Below are 16562 nucleotides of genomic sequence, written 5' to 3'. Positions count from 1 at the left end.
GTAACCTGTCATTCACTAACGTGGATGGTTTGATAGATATCTGGCTCGGGTATTACGATCCCAGCACTCGTTCCTGCCCAGGGCAGGGGGTCAGACTTGATGATCTGTTCAGGTCCCTTCTGACCCTAGAAACTATGAAACTATGGATGGCACCACTGCAGAAGAAATGTCATTCTGTGTTGTTCTTGAAGGCAGAAGTCACCAAACCCTTGAAGATAACTATAAAATAAAAACTAAAAGAGAGCCTCCAGCATTTTGCAACTTCATAACAAAAAGGTTTTTTGGAGAAGTTAAAGAACTGCACAAGACAGTAGTGGAAAGGGATAATATAATATCTTAAAATGTAAAAGTTTAAGTGCAAGTGATTTTATAGTATTGGTTCAATGTTTATGCAGTGAAGTGAGATAATAAACTGTGTCTACTCATTTCAGTTTAATTTTTAGGTGCCTCATGAAGGCAGAGATTCATGAGCGAGTAGTTTGTAATACAAACTATTCTCACTTCTTATGGCTTTTTACAGGTTAGAAGAGTATTTTTTATTGTTGGGAAAGAGTTTATTGTTGCCTTTTAGCATACATTCTAGTATTACTGGCAGTTTATCTAGTTCTTTCTTTTATCTGCTATTTTTCAAACAAATACATGTGACAATTTTTGGCTTCTGTTTAATGAAAAACAAGCTTTGTGAACAAAAGCCTCGGAAATATTAGGTGAGTGTTGCCTTTGGTATAGACATGCTACATTTTAACAGGTGTTTACATTTTTTAAACAGTTTCTAAGATCTGTCTCATTCTAGTAACTTCAGACACCTCTGTGGCATCACAAATACTGCTGTTACAGTGATACTAAGTTTCTCAATACAGAACAGTGCATTGTGGGATATAGTCAAAAGGAAGAACAAAAAGCCCCCCTTGAGATATGCCAAAAGGATCGTAGGTTTGTAGCAGGGCTGAAAGAGACCTCATGAGGCCATTTAGTCCAAGCCTACTGAAGGCAGAATTAGCCTTGACTAAACCCATCCCAGTCAAGTGTTGGTCTAATGCAAAAGTGTTGATCTAATGCAATGGTCTAGTGCCATGTGGTCCAGCCTGTGGGGCTCCTCATGGGTCTGTAAGGGTGGCAGCAGGGGAGTGGTAGCAGCATTAATTGCTCCCAAAGCCATAACAATAAATGCTGCTGCTGCTGTCACCACCAAATTTCTGGATTGTGGGTCTGTGAGCCACATTGAACCTGCAGACCAACCCCATGTATGGGATCTGGCCTGCAGACAAGCCCTACACTGCTCATGTGGCCCATGTGGCTGGAGAGCTTGAGCACCACTGGTCTGAGCTGCTCTTGAAAATTTCCAGGGCTGGAGATTACACAGCACAGCTTCCCAAGGCAGCCTTCTTCCAAAGCTTGACCACCTTCATTATCAAAAAGTTCCTTCTAATCTTCAACCTAAATTTCCTCTGCTGCGGTTTGAGACTGTTGCTCCTAGTCTTGATGGGGAAGCTGTCTTATACTGAATTCCTCCATACAGCTTAGAAAATTGGGACATTCTTTACAGATTTAGGGAGACGATTCCATTTTCGTAGTTTCTTTAAAGTTTACCTGTATGGACCAATAGACTCTAAAGAGTAAAAGCCCATTTGTTTTCATTTTTCTTCTAAAGAAATGTAACCTATGGAGTTGAGGCATCTAAGTGTGATTAACAAATGTCTTAAATATCATATTTTTATTCAAGATACTGTCAAGAGTTTTGGATTGGATTCTTATTTGAGACTCATGCTAAAATGTTCTTTTCCATGTCATGCACTATATATGCTCTTTTATTTTAGATAGTTGTTACTGCGCTGATTTAAATCACAAAACAATATTAAAGGTTCTATTGATCTTGAATTGTATGTAAAACAAGCTTGCTATATTGTTTTGTGAAAAGTAATTTTCACATTTGTGCTTTGTTTTTTTTGTATGTGGCTGATGACATAAAGGTTACAAGAGTAATCTTTGTTTTCTAGATCTTGCAATCCCTTTCAGCACCTACAAAAAGTTTAGAGCAACAAGTCAATCACAGCCAACAGGGACACCCAAATGCGGTGTTGTTTAGCCAAGTGAAATTAACTCCAGAGACACATTTATTACAACAGCCCCATCAAACCCAGCAACAACAGCACCACCCTCTTTTACACCTGCAGCCTCAACAACTCATGCAGCTGCAGCAGCAACAGCAGCAGCAGCAACAACCACCACAAATTTCCCAACAGCCTTTCCCACAGCAGCAGACACATCAGTTTTCACAACAGCAACAGCAAGTTCATCAGCAACACCAATTTGCACAGCAGCAGTTACAGTTTCCACAGCAACAGCTACATCCACAGCAGCTGCACCGGCCTCAGCAACAGCTGCAGTTTCAGCAGCAGCATGCTTTGCAACAGCAGCTGCATCAATTACAACAGCAGCAACTGCAACAGCAGCAGCTGCAACAACTACAGCAGCAGAACCTGCAACAACATCAACAGCTGCAGCAGCATCATCAGCAGATCCAGCAACAGCAGTTGCAGCAGCAGCACCTGCAGAGATTACACCAACAGCATCATCATCAGCAAATGCAAAATCAAGCATCACAGCACTTGACTCAAGCATCACAGACACTACAGCATCAAGTTCCAGCCCAGCAGCCCCAACATCACCAGCAACAGCAGCCACAATTGCAGCAGCAGCAGCTCTTTGGACATGACCCAGCAGTAGAGAGTTAGTGATGATTTTATGATCCTTAACATGATGCTTGGTGAGATGAAAGATGTTAGGTTAAATAGGTTATGTTTTTAATTAAGAACTTAAAGGAAGTAATTGTAGGTTTACAGCATGCCACTGCATTGCCTAGGAACCATGGTTTGGACCGCATTCTAGTAAGTATTGCATACATAGAGCGGTAAAACAAAAGACTGTTCCAAACTCTGAATGTGGCAGAAGTAGTGAAACGCCTTTTAATATCTAGCATCTAAATGCATGAATTGTGCAATGACTGTGGTGTTAGTCCATGTCTACTGTCCATTTTTTGATTGGGACGGAAGTTTTCAAAGAGAACCTAGTTAGGGAAGAGCACTGGAAAGGCTGGGGAAACTAGATAGCTCAAAATTTTGGTGTTGGGATATCAACTTTTCACTTCCTACAGTGCCATTTCAAATTCTGCCTGTGCTGGTAACAACAAGGTTTTTTATTTTTGACTGTCTATTGGTGGTCTTTGTGAAATAGCTTATGGTTCTCTGCCCTGTTAATAGCATCATATTACAAAAAATATGTAAGGGCTGAACTATACATTTGTTTAGATGAACAGGATTTCAGTGGATATCACTGGATATTTTCATGGATGTGACTTTTTAAAATCTTTTGAGGGCTGAGTTATCCACAAAATTTTATATGTATGTTGATTTTATTATTCTGTTATAGTTTATGATTAATTTATATATAATCAATCCAAAATGTATTTATTCCATAGTTTGGTAGTGGGAAATAAATAATACAACAAATATAGTCTGAGATGGATATCTCCAAACTCTTGGTTTATAATTCTGTTCTTTCATGTGCCAAATTATTCTAGTTCCAGAAGATTATTTTCTCCTGGGCTGCGTGTTTGCAATTGCTGACTATCCAGAACAGATGTCTGATAAACAACTGCTAGCGACCTGGAAACGGGTAAGATTTTGCTTTGTTCAGAAGAACAAAATTGATACAGCATGGTGGTTGATCAGTAAAATTATAAAGAATAAAGGTTGTATGCACTATTTTTTTTTAAAACCCTGATAATTTTCTCATTACCCATTCTGTGTGTGACACGTGTGCATATAATATATGGCCCTTGTTATGTGCACTAAAACAGTGGTGCACAGCCTCTGGCCTGAGAGCCAAATCTGGCCTGCAGCATTTGTCATCTGCAGCATTTCTCATCTGCCCCATGCAGCTTCCCGTGGGTCTGGAAGTTTGGTGGTGGGAGAATGGTAGGAGTGTTAGTTGCTCCTAAAGCTGAGGCACTTAATGCTGTTTCTCTCTCCTTCAGAAATAAATAGCAGTCTTAAATCATTCCATGAAAAGGTCTTCTCAAGTAATGTTTGTAATAATTATGATTTATTTGCACATAAGAATGCTCTGTTGTTTTTAATTATAGCTCTAACTCTTGAGATGCAAAAAGACTCCACTAAGAAGAACGGTTGGCCCTGTTGAAACTGTTGATTTGTTAGGTTAAGTTAAAATTTAAGAGTAAATTGTAGACATTAAAAGTTTAGCTTTTTTGGTTTACCAGATAATCCAAGCACATGGCGGCACTGTGGATCCTACACTAACAAACAGATGTACGCATCTTCTCTGTGAAAGCCAAGTCAGTAATATGTACGCTCAGGTAAGCAAAACCGTAATATGACTTGACACACTTTTGCTTTGGAGATTTATTAAGAAATGCCAGTGCTTGCAGCTTTATTGAACATAAAACAGTATGGGTCAAATCTTTCCAGCTTCACTAAGTCAGAAGTTCTGTTGTAGTTTATGAAATTTTATCTTGGTAACAAGTAAAGGCTGTATCACAATATTAATAACTCGATAGTCCAGCGGAGAAAGAAGATAGCTGAAAATACGAATCAGTCAAAATTATTAGATTTATGGTGTAATCAAAACCATCTTGTTGTGTGGAGCAGCAACACAAAGAAGAATTATGCAACCCTGCATTTAAAAAGATTAGAAAGTGATATTTAGACTGCCCTAACATTTAAATTACAGTGCAGGTTGTTGCTCTCCCAGGAGAAACTTGAGTATCTGCATAAGACTGTAGTTATATTACATCGTTGTACCTATAAATGCAATCTAGGGTTTCCTGAGCCAAGGCTGAAGTCTGTACCTAACTTGTATTGATATATGTACCTTTACATTTACATTCTGTTTAAAATAAAGGGCATTTTTACACATGCTCTGGGAGTGGGGCCACTTTAATTAAAATGGCTCCAAGAACTGCTCTAATTAAAGCACCTGGAGCATCTCATGCATCAGTGTCCCTGCGCTTAAAAATGGTGGTGGGGGTGCTTATCTAAAGCTTGTTGAATAAGCTTTATTTAGTGCGCCCACTGCCATTTTGAAGAATGGGAGCGGCGACAGTGCAGGATAGTAAGCTTCCCCCGCCCTCCTCCTTCCTGCGGCTGGCCAAAAATCCTAGTTATTAGAGTGTGTCGATTACTAAAATGCCAGTTAACACAGCTTTTACTCTGTGTGCGTGCGTGTGTGTGTGTATGTGTTACTAAAAAAAAAAAAAAAAAATCCCCAAGCCATAAATAGGGACAAAAATATTTTTGATATAAAATTAAAATACATTGTAGTAGGAGTTTAATTTTTAGCGTATGGTTTGTTTTTATCTATAATTTGTTAAAATGATATCTCCTGAAAGATTTTGGGTGGCCATCAACAGTTCACTAATACTCATTAAGTGGCCCACCAGCTGAAACAATTACCTATCCCTGCTCTACGAGCATAATTGCTTCAGGAAAAAACCTACTGAGTAAACTAGTACTGGTAAACAACTTACTGGAAGGAGCCCTACTATTGTTTTATTCATCTGGGTGGAGGGGGGTTCTGTTTATGTAGATTCGGAGATGGGTTTTGAAGTAGGTTTACCACCCCTCCAAGATCAGGAAGTAAACAAATGTAATGTGCCTTTAAAATCAGTTTTACCTACTTCAGAATTGCAAATGGTAAGATATTTTATCACTAGTTGTATGCCATTTTGAGATGTAATTAAGGTTTTTTTGAGGTATCAGCTGTTTACTCCTTAAACATGTTTGGATTTCTTCTAAATGTCATCTCAACATTGATTTTCCTGAATTCATAATGTTCAGGTATGGGATAATTATGGCTCTGTTGTTTGTTGACAATGTCAGTAACTTAAAAATTCCCATTTCAACATGGACTAAGACTAGATAGAACCTTTTGCAAAAAATCAAGTTAGTATTGTGCCTACATGGTTAAGGGGATCTGTGTGTTTTCAGTTAAAGTTGTTTGGGACACAGAAAAGAATGGCCTGGTGGTATTTTTTTTAAGGGGAAATTTCTAAATTGTTGGACTTTCTAATATAGTTAAAATTAGAATTGACTTTCTGAGCAAGCTCATCCTGCATTCAGATATTAACTATGGTAAGTTTGGGGGGATACGCTATATTTTTTTAATACATAAAATTTTGTTTGTTTTGTTTTTCAATGCAAATTGGAGCATAACCTTACTCATGGAGTCTTAACAAGCATTTTTATAAAACTTTTTTATATCTTTTGTCATCTCTAACAAACTGTACTTCCAGCATAGTGTTCTATGGTATATCTGAAGGATATGGTGTATGAAAGAGGGCTAGATATAAAGATTCTCTTGAGTGAAAGTATGAACAAGCAAAGTCTGTCTTTTTTTTTAATGGGTTAAGTGGGTGTCCGAATAGACTGTTTTCAGAGTGAGTTCAAGAAGGTATGTAACAATTTCTAATTGTTGTTTATGCATTTGTTGGTAGGCTTTGAGAGAAAGGAAGAGATGCATAACAGCACACTGGTTGAACTCAATCTTAAAGAAGAAGAAAATGATACCACCACATCGTGCCCTCCATTTTCCAGTGGCATTCCCCCCAGGAGGAAAACCATGTTCTCAGCATGTAAGATGCAGCTAATTTGGGCGATGAAACCTCAGAAGTTTTTAATAAGAACAATTTAGGGCAGACTTTATGTGCTTAATTAGCATTTACCCAACAAGTCGCGTTTTTGACAGCTTGTGATATTTTGCTTGCCTGTGAAATGTAGGCATGTAAGCATACAGTTATATACTACACGCACACAATAGGTTACCACTGGCGGGGTGGTTATGTGGTGTACACACCTGTACAGTAACATAAGTCTGGCTTTGGACTTCTTTGTTTTAGCCCCAAAAGCTGAGTGGCTAAGGTAATAGGATTCTACCCCTAGTATTTGCAGCTGCCATAATCGAGAACTGGGTCCAGTTCTTCTCATTGATACCATACATGAAAAAATAGCAATTTTAATAGTTATACAAGAACAGCAATGCGTTTTTGTTACAGGCAAACATACATTGCAGTTACAGCTCAGGAATGTTCTCTAGGAATTTTATCTGCCTTAGTTTAACAGCTGTCTTTGATACCTGAGATAATAATTTTTTCTCCAATAAAGGCATTTCAGATTAATACGAATTATAGTAAGATAACGAATAAAGCTTGCACGTGTTTGGGCAATTTCTCATTCAGCACTTACCACATTTTTGTGACTGGTTTTTCTCATGAAGGGCAAAGATCAAAAATTATTTCCCAGAAAAATATATGTAGCTCCAAAGATGGTGTTGAATTGATAGATCAGGAAATTTAAGGTAAAACAAAGGCAGGAGTCTGATAGTTTTTGTGCTAGCTTTGACTTCGAGTCTTTTCTCGGCTTGGGCAAGTCACTCTTCCATGCAGTCTTAGTTTGCTCACCTGCAAATTGGGGAGGATGCTGTGAATTCATTGAGATTTGTAAGCAAATGCACAAAGTTAGAGGATAGTACTTTATTTGAAACCTACAAATACTGCCTGTTACTTTCATTTATAATATTTATAACTTATTCTTTTCTGCAATAGATAATCTCAGTAACAGGATTTGTTGATAGTGACAGAGATGACCTCAAACTAATGGCATACCTAGCAGGAGCCAAGTATACAGGCTATCTGTGTCGCAGCAACACGGTTCTCATCTGTAAAGAGTAAGTAGTTTCTCTTGCCAACATGCACATCAATAGTTTATTGGCAGTTTAAGCTACAAAAATATCCTTTATTACTGTACAAAGTGTTGTTTATCTGTTTCATGATAAAAATACTTTTTTTTTTTTTTAGTTATTTCCCTAGTGGGAAGTACTTCCCTAAAGATGCTATGGATGCCCAGTGTTTTTTAATTATATTACGATATACTACACCCTGCTAGTCTTTTAAGAAAAAGAAAAAAAAACCTAATCTTCTGAATGTTTAGAAAGTTACATTTTTTTATTGATTCTTTTTTTTTCTTTTTAGACCATTCAAACTAGTGAAAACTGAAATGGCTCAAAAGTTAAAAGTCATATAGTACTGTGTTAATATTGACTGGGTAAATGTATTTTACTAGAGCCAATTTAGATACACTGCTAAGGGCACTACCAGTTGTTTGTTCTTCACATGTATAACAAAAGTACCTTTTACTGGAAACATTTATTTAGTTATAGCTACAGTTAAATGAATTCAGCAGGGCAGGTCAAGAAGGGAACTTTGGGGTTTTAGAGCATATTGGTAGAAGCTTATTAATGTGCATGTTTCCTCTTTTCCCCCACACAATAAGGCCTAGTGGGTTAAAGTATGAGAAAGCCAAAGAGTGGAGGATACCATGTGTAAATGCACAGTGGTTGTGTGACATACTTCTAGGAAACTTCGAAGCTTTGCGGCAGATTCAACACAGCCGATACATAGTATTCAACCTTCAAGATCCACTGTCTCCTAGTCAGCATCTAGTTCTGAATCTCCTGGGTAAGTAAGATTTTAGATTCACAAAATTCCATGTAGCCTAGAAATTAGTTCACTGGATAAAATCATGGTTGTACTTGTCTTTGCTGGACTGGAACACACCTCTCCTGTAGCAAATTACTCATACAGTCCTTTTGTGTTGTGTCTTCACCTCTTATAGATGCATGGAGAGTGCCATTAAAGGTATCATCAGAACTTCTAATGGTATGTTGACTTTATGAAAGTTAACTTTATATAAAGTTGTTGTTGCGATTTTATTCTGTATGCATGTGTAAGCATGTCCACAAGAACTGGATGAGCATAAATTTGTAAAGGCTATGAAACAATAAAAAGCTTCCTTTTTCTCTGGTGTCTTGTTACCATGCATCAGGGTTAGGAGAAAAAGGAAAATATCCTTTGCAAAATCCAACCAACGATCATTTATTAGACGCTCTCCAAAAGCAACCGGGGATTTTGATTAGTCCCTTCAAACTTCTTCAAAGGCTTTGGTTTTCAGAGAGTTAGTAGATCAGACCACTTTTGCGATTTCAGGTGCCCAACTTGAAGAACTTTAATCAGTGGTCATTTTTGAATCTGTTTTAAAGCATACAATTCTTACTAGGAAAAATTAAAGCAATATGTTTCTTACCAGTTTCAAATATTATCATGAGTACGTACAAAAGAGTGAAAGGTTACAGATGAGGAAGCAGAGGAGATGAGGGGGCAAGCTGCAAGGAGGAGCCAAGCTGCTGGGGGTAGAGTAGAAAGGGGCTCTGCCCTAGTAGAGTGAATGATGTGCCATTCAGATTTCATTTTATTATAGCATTATATTTTTTTAAGTTTGTAAATGATTGAAACGATCATGTAAGTAGGTTACTGTCACACCAGGTGAAGGACGGCCAGGTCTGGGGCCACTCAAGGATTGAGGTGCTGACCAGGGCTGGGAGGAAGGAACAGATTTTAGGAGGAAGCCAGGTCAAGAAGTCAGGAGATGAATAAAAGAACAGGGTCTAGGAACGAGCTGAGTCAGGAAGCTGGGGGATCAGGCAGAGAGCAGAGTCAGAGAGCAGGCTGGAGGGTACATCTATAGAAGGTGGTCTGGGATGAGATTGAACCCTGTTCCAGGTCAGTTTATATGGGCACCTGAAATCATAAGTGGAGGTTCAGCGATCCTGACTGGTGACAGGGAATGAGTGGAGGGCTTGGCTTTGATGGAGGCTTCAGGTCAGCCATGCCCAGCCTGGGTGGTCAACTGTAGGATGGCAGGGAGGGTTGAGCAACTGTGCTAGTCAGGGTAAAGCCCCAGGGTTGAGGTTGCAGCCTGATGGTTACTTTAGCCTGCTGGCTTTTGCAAGAGAATTCACTCCCTGAGGAGCTCCTCAGCCCATTCTCCAAGACAAAATTCAGTCTTAAGCAAAGTAAAATCCTTCTGTCCTTTCCCAGACACTAGGAGGTGAGCCTCCTTGCAGCTTGGCCCCCCCTTCCCACCACTTCCTCTTCTGGGAGCTTTTAAATATCCCAGTGGGCATTTACTGCTTACCCTAATGCCCCACAGCTGGGATCTCTAGGAGGACTGGTCCTTTCTCCTTATAGGGATAGGCTGCCCTGGTACACATAGTCAGACTGCGGCAGAAACTGACACAAGCAAGGCTCTTTCGATATTGCAATACATAACGTTAGCTATGTAAAAGTTCATCTGTAAAAGTGGAACATGCAACGTCAACCTTAAGTTCCGTGTTTTTGTCAATGCACCGAGTTTCGTTTTAGTTAATTATATTGCAAGCTTTCAGATTCTAATTTCCTTGGTCGTGTGAGCTATATTTCTAATAATTGTTTTCACAGTGTCTCACTTGACCAATATAAATCCTTGTTTGCATCAATGAGCATACAACTCAATTGGCTTTAGATAACATCTCATGTTTCGGGGAAAATTTTTGCCTTACCTCTTCTGTTCTGGATCATTTGTTATCTGAACCTTGCTATCATGTTCGTCACCAAGCAGGAACTGTATAACTGTCATAATTAACTTGTACTTTTTTTAAACTGTCAAAATATATTTTTTTAAAACGCTTAGCAGCAGTAGTCAGGACTAAAGTGTTCCTAGTCTAGGCCGTAAGCCCAAAGTTTGGAATAGAATTGCAGACATTTAGGAATTGGGTCTTTGTGCTCTGACTTCTTAATCATCTTTTTGGTAGTCATTTTACCAGTATTTGAATCTAAGCCTCCTTCCTTTGGCAGTCATTTAACTTATTTTTGTACAATTAAATAGTTAAGAATACTTGTATGTGCATTAGTTGCTACTTAACAAAACTATAGGGGGAATGTTTGACAAGACAGACAGTCAAGACAGCATGGCCATATGAATGAAAGATAGCTGTTGTTTTTTTAAGGGGACTTTATACACTAAGGCCTTGATTGTGCTGGGACACTCAACCTTAGGTGACCCCACTAATGCTGTAAAGTCACTGAACATAACATTAAATCCCTGTTCGGTTGCTCTTGCTCAGGAGTGAAGTGGGCTTGAGAATCTGTATGGGGGTTTACTTCATGCATCTTCACTTCACTGCGTTCATTGGCTTCACATCTTTCGTTCATTTGCATTAACTTTCTTGAGTCTCCTGGTGTATTCCATGGGCCTGACAAACATTTTGTGGACTATTTGAAATAGGTTTGGTCAAAGAACATACAAGATACTAACAATGTAAAACTTTCCTATAAATAATACATATATTACAAATCTGGATCATGTGTAGTTCTTGTTTTCCTCATGAAGCAGCTTATGAAGATGTAGAGACTTCAGTTGAAACTGTTCTGTGCTTTATATTTTGCTGTTGAGAAGCACACATTTTATCAGAAATGGAAGTGGTCAGTAACCTAGAGGGCCATTAACATCTTGATTTTTTTTAAAATAGACTTCTTTGAAAAATAGCCTGTTTTCTAACAGAGTAAACGATGAATAGTAGTAGGGCTGTGCTTATCTTCGGTCCCTGATTCGGTGGCCGAATCTCCAAATCCGAATAGAATCAAAGGATCCTTTAATCTCTCTGAATCGAATTGGAACCCTCCAAATCGATTCGGAGAGCTTCGGCTATATAGACAGCTTTAAATATTTTTTCTACATGCCTCAAGGTACCAGGTGGTTTGTGAATGCTGCAATGCTGGGGCGCATGGAGTGTCCCACAGAAGCATGGAGGGGTGGTCCCCAGTGCACTCAGCAGCAGACCCAGAAGTGAACCGGAAGCACTTCTGATCCACTTCTGGGTCTGCTGGAGAGCATGTGGCCCCCCCGCCATCCCCAGCTCGGTGACTGGTGCCTCCTGGGTCTGGGGTGGCACCCGGGGTCCCCCCGTAGCCGATCTTCGAGCCGGGGCGTGCAGGGGAGCCCCCCATCATGCTCCCCAGTGGACCCACTGTATGAACAACAAAGTATTCCGGTCCATTTCTGGGTTTGCTGCCGAGCACACGGGAGCCCCCCCATGCTCCTGTGGGACACTCGATCTGCCCCAGCATTGTAGCGTTCACAAGCCGCTCTAGTACCTCGAGGTATGTAGAAAAAACATTTAAAGCTGTGTCAATGGCTGAATTGCCTGTTCTCCAAATTGGCATCGAATCTTCAGATATGAATTCGGCCAAATTGAATTAGGGACAGCGATCCAGATCAACAAATTGAATCACTCCCTGATTTGGGCCGAATCCAAACCCGAATCGAATAGGGTCCACTTCGCGCACCCCCTAATGAATAGCATGTCTGTGTTCAAACTTTTTATTCAGACTTTGATTAGTAATCTCTTCAGGTGTTTTCTGCTCTGCTGTTGGCATTGTGAATGCTTCTTTAATTTGCTTTTCTCTCCTAATAGACAAAACACAAATGGTGTCAAACACATTGTCAGTGAACTTCAACAGAAAACCTTTTTGTTTCTTCTTTTCCTTTTTTGAATGAGTTTTTGTAATGGTGATTCACTTAAAGAACACTTTTCCCCAAGTTGGTGCTCTTTTAAAGAAGGACAAAACATTTTTGGATTTGCCTGTAACAAAATTTGCTGGCAAGTCAGTTATTTAAGAAACTTTTGTGTAAAAGTAGTGAACGCATGTCATATTTTTCATCAACAAGTATAATTATTTGTTTTCATGTAGCTTCAAATATGTGGTAAGAAGTAGGCAGAGATAGGGTTGTGAAAGAGGGGACTTAGGATTCCCTATCAAAAAGCTTATGCTAAATTCAGACATGCATTGTGGTCTTATTACAGGGTGTGAGGTTACCCCTGAAACCAAAGCAAAATGAAACAAGTGTTCAGCCTTCTTCTAAAAGAGCAAGGTAAGAATAACTGGATACCAGTGACAAGAATTATTTATTTCCTTTTGCACAGACATTGGTTTCCTTCTTTACCAGAAATTTAGCAGGCTGCCCACAGAACTGTCAACTGTCCAGTCACTTTCTTATCCACATTTGCACATGTTGTTAGTCAAGCATTGAGGAGTTCAGAGGGAAAAGACAATACCTAATGGATGAAAGAAAGGAGAACATGGGGAGGGGAGCTATGTAAAGGAAAGGTAAAGTGAGGTAGGGAGAGCTTAAGCTGAGAACAGGGACCTTTTAAAAATAGGTAGAGGGAAGAAAGAGGACTGGTGACATTGTAGCATGTAAGAGGCCCAGTTGTGGACCAGAATCCCATTGTGCTGTGCTTGTACAAATAGAACAAAAAGATGTTTCTGCCCCAAAGGGCTTACAATTCAAGCTAAGGGTACAGTCAAACAACGAAGTACAAGAAGTTTAAAAAAGGGACAAGGACTTACAATACATCAGTCCCCCTGTAGTATTGCCTGCCTACTGTTTCATACCTAAGATAAATGAAAGTGCAGTAGGTTTTCTTTGAGAACAGAGCTAAATTGCCCCAGTTTATCTTGTATTTTTTGCTGGTTTATGCTCAGGCCCATAGGCAGTTACCTGCATATGTTCCTTTGCAGTCAGTCCCTACCTGTGCTTTAACTTACTGTGCGTTGTTTGTATATCTATACTCTGAGATTGGCAACCTTCAGCCTATGTGCTAGGTCCAACCCACAGAGTCATTTGATCCAGCCCATGATGTGGGGCTTCAGTGGCATTTGGCTGTCGGGGTACTTTGGTGGTGGTTGCAGCCATGGGGAAAAGCAGTGGTGGTGGGACTTTCCCCATGCCACCATGGAGGAAAAATGACACCTGCCTGCCTGCTTCTGACCCAAATTGATGCATTTCGGCCCGCAGCCTAAAAAAGCTGCCAGCTATGGCCCTGAGACCAGAGAGAATAGATGGATTCAGACAGCCAAGAGGCTGTGTCATCACGACAGGTATGTCAACAGCCTAGCTGTTAAGATTTTTGAAGGTGTCATGGCAAAAGAGCATTAGAAGGACTGATATGAAGGAGAAATTTTTTTTATAATTCAGATTGGAAAAAGAGCCAAATTGGAAAGAGGGGATTTTAAACATGCAATAATAGAGCAAGAAAGGAAGGAGGAGAAGAGAATGGACAAAAACAATCAAGATAGAAATAGTATACTCATTTTAAAATGGAGTAGGAGCTAAACATTATAATAATAAAGATATTTTTCGTTATTTAAAACATAGAAACAAAGCCTGAACTTTTCTTGAAACTGAAATTACACATTTCATGAGAGGTTGTGCTTCACTTAGCTTACAGTCATTTTTTGAGATAGTCGAGTAGGTTCTTTCAAATGTTTTATTTTCATGTTTCACTGCTAACATAAAGGCTTGTAGTATTGCAGTCCTGTTGGATATTTGGTTTGAAGTGGGTGAGATTTCTTTTCTGTCCAGGGAACCATTCTGCCATTCATAGTGGGACATCTTTTAGCCTTTTATAAGGGTGAAGTGTTTGACATGTAAGTATAAGGAGGCAAAGCACTTGGAAAATTTCTGTTATCTTTTTGGAAAATCGCTGCATTTTAAGAAGTCATTCTGGAGGCAAAGGCATCTTCAGTGGGTAGGAGTTGGGACTTCTCTTGTTTCCAGGATGGAGATCATTTGCCAAAGAGAGAAATTCTGCAAACTGTTAACTCATTGGACTACTCACAGGAGTAATAGCTTGCAGGATGGTGTTTAATTGATTTTAAAATAAACACTTTGGGACAATGTTCACAGTGTTTGTGTGAAGTATATGATGTACATTGATATTTATGTATTTTTGTAGAATTGAAGACTTACCACCTCCTACTAAAAAGCTCACACCAGAATTGACGCCAGTGGTGCTCTTCACAGGATTTGAGCCTATGCAAGTTCAGCAGTATATCAAGGTGACTTTCATGTTTGTCTGCTGTGCAGATTACATTGGAACACCTGATGGCTTCAGATACTTTTCCCTGATTTAAACAAAAATTAGGGTATAAGACTTTACCTCCATGTGTGAATGCCTGCTAGATAAAAAGAGAAAACATGGGAAAATTGGGATTAAAATAGAAAAGTACATTGTTCTGTGATGTATTTTGCTAATTATTTCCATGTAGCTTTATCCTGCTACTTCATGCTCATGTGTCATCTCCTGGCTTCCCTCCCCTTCCCCCCCCAGCTGATAGTCATGAGGTTAAAGGCCTGGACTTCCATGGTAGCACTCTCTGAAATGCTTCTAGTTCTATGTGCGGGGCTAGAGATACGGGCAGAGCTCTAGAGTCCAAATGTGTGGGTGAGATGGGGCAGGGAGGAGAAGTTTAGGTTTATCAAGAACTGGGGAGCCTTTTGGGACAGAAGGAGCTTGTGCAGAAAAGATGGGTTCCACTTGAACCAGAATGGAACAAGACTGCTGGCACTGAAAATTAAAAATGCAGTAGAGATGTTTTTAAACTAGGGGAAAGCCAACAGGTTTAGAAGATGACATGGGCTGGGTTCAGGAAACCCCAGAAGGGGACATTATTCAGGTTCTAAACTGTCTTGAAGAGGATAGTAGGGGAGTAAGAAGTATAATAATAGGATAAATCAAAGCATCTAGAGTCCCAGTCAAAAAGCATGAGGAATAACAGGCAGCTGAACAAGGACAGCATTTATAAATGCTTCTACACAGCTGCCAGAAGGCTGAAAATAAGGTGGGTGAACTAGAACACCTGGTAGTAAATAGTGACTTTGACATCATAGGAATCTCAGAGTCCCTGGTAGAAGGATAATAGTCAGTGGGGAAAGGAAACTACCATAGAAGCCCTGTGGGTAGAATTCTGTACTTGAATAAAAAGAAATATGGTACTAGGGTTGTATAATGACCATCTGATCAGGAAGGAGAAGGTGATTATGAAATGCTTAGAAAGATTAGAGAGCCTGCTAAAATGGGACAAGCAATAATAATGGGAGACTTCAACAACCCTTACAGAGATTGGGTAAGTGCTTCATCGGGGTAAGACGTGGCAGTAAAATTTCTGGATGTAGTACATGGCTGTTTTTTAAAACACCTTGTTTTGTACCCTACAAGAGGGGAAACAGTTCTAGAGCTATTCCTGAGTAACACATAGGACCTGGTGAGTTACTATGTAATAGTAATCTTGGCATAATCCTATTCAACACTAGTGGTAGGGAGTAAGTCAGAAAAATCCACCATGCTGATATACAACTTTAGGAAGTAACACAAAAATTACAAAAAAATTAAGAAGTTAATTAGAAAGAAGTTAAAAGGAGCAGTCCGAAATATAAAAGGCCTGCAGGCAGCTTGTTTAAAAATAGCATGTTAGTGGCTCAGGGAAAGTGTGTACCACAAATCAAAAAGGATACCAGGTGGTTCAGTAAAAACCCCTGCCTGATTTAATAGCATCATTAAGGAGGCCATTCAAGTAAAAAAAACATCCTTCCAAAAAATGGAAGCCACACCCAAAGGAGGAAAACAGGAAAGTTCACAGATTCTTGCAGGTGAAATATGAAAGCAAGGTAAGGCAGGCTAAAAAAAGATTTGCATGCCATCAAGAGTAAATTGGATGTCAAGAGTAAATTGGATTTTCAAGAGTAAATTGGATGCTTATCTTGCTGGGATCCTATGAACCCAGCTGACTTCCTGCCCTTTGGGCAGGGGGCTGGACTCGATGATCTCCC

General features: G+C 39.6%; 1 protein-coding gene across 2 annotated transcripts in view; it reads left to right on the top strand.

The window, feature by feature from the left end:
• Nucleotides 1-16562, top strand: part of PAXIP1 (PAX interacting protein 1) — a 64546-nt gene that overhangs the window by 36194 nt on the left and 11790 nt on the right. For both annotated transcript variants that reach the window (XR_002100135.1, XM_019530518.1), the window contains exons 7-15: nt 1998-2730; nt 3581-3675; nt 4280-4375; nt 6512-6649; nt 7619-7740; nt 8346-8530; nt 8688-8731; nt 12754-12821; nt 14689-14791. Coding sequence is in view for 1 of the 2 variants with exons in the window: in XM_019530518.1 (XP_019386063.1) it covers nt 1998-2730; nt 3581-3675; nt 4280-4375; nt 6512-6649; nt 7619-7740; nt 8346-8530; nt 8688-8731; nt 12754-12821; nt 14689-14791 (1584 nt within the window). In the remaining variant the exon portion in view is untranslated. The remainder of the gene's footprint in view (nt 1-1997; nt 2731-3580; nt 3676-4279; nt 4376-6511; nt 6650-7618; nt 7741-8345; nt 8531-8687; nt 8732-12753; nt 12822-14688; nt 14792-16562) is intronic.

This window comes from Crocodylus porosus, unplaced genomic scaffold (genome assembly GCF_001723895.1).
Source record: "Crocodylus porosus isolate Cpor-Errol unplaced genomic scaffold, CroPor_comp1, whole genome shotgun sequence".
Lineage (NCBI taxonomy): Eukaryota > Metazoa > Chordata > Crocodylia > Crocodylidae > Crocodylus > Crocodylus porosus.
Note: the sequence above shows the minus strand (reverse complement) of the source record. Positions and strands in the feature narration are given on the sequence as shown.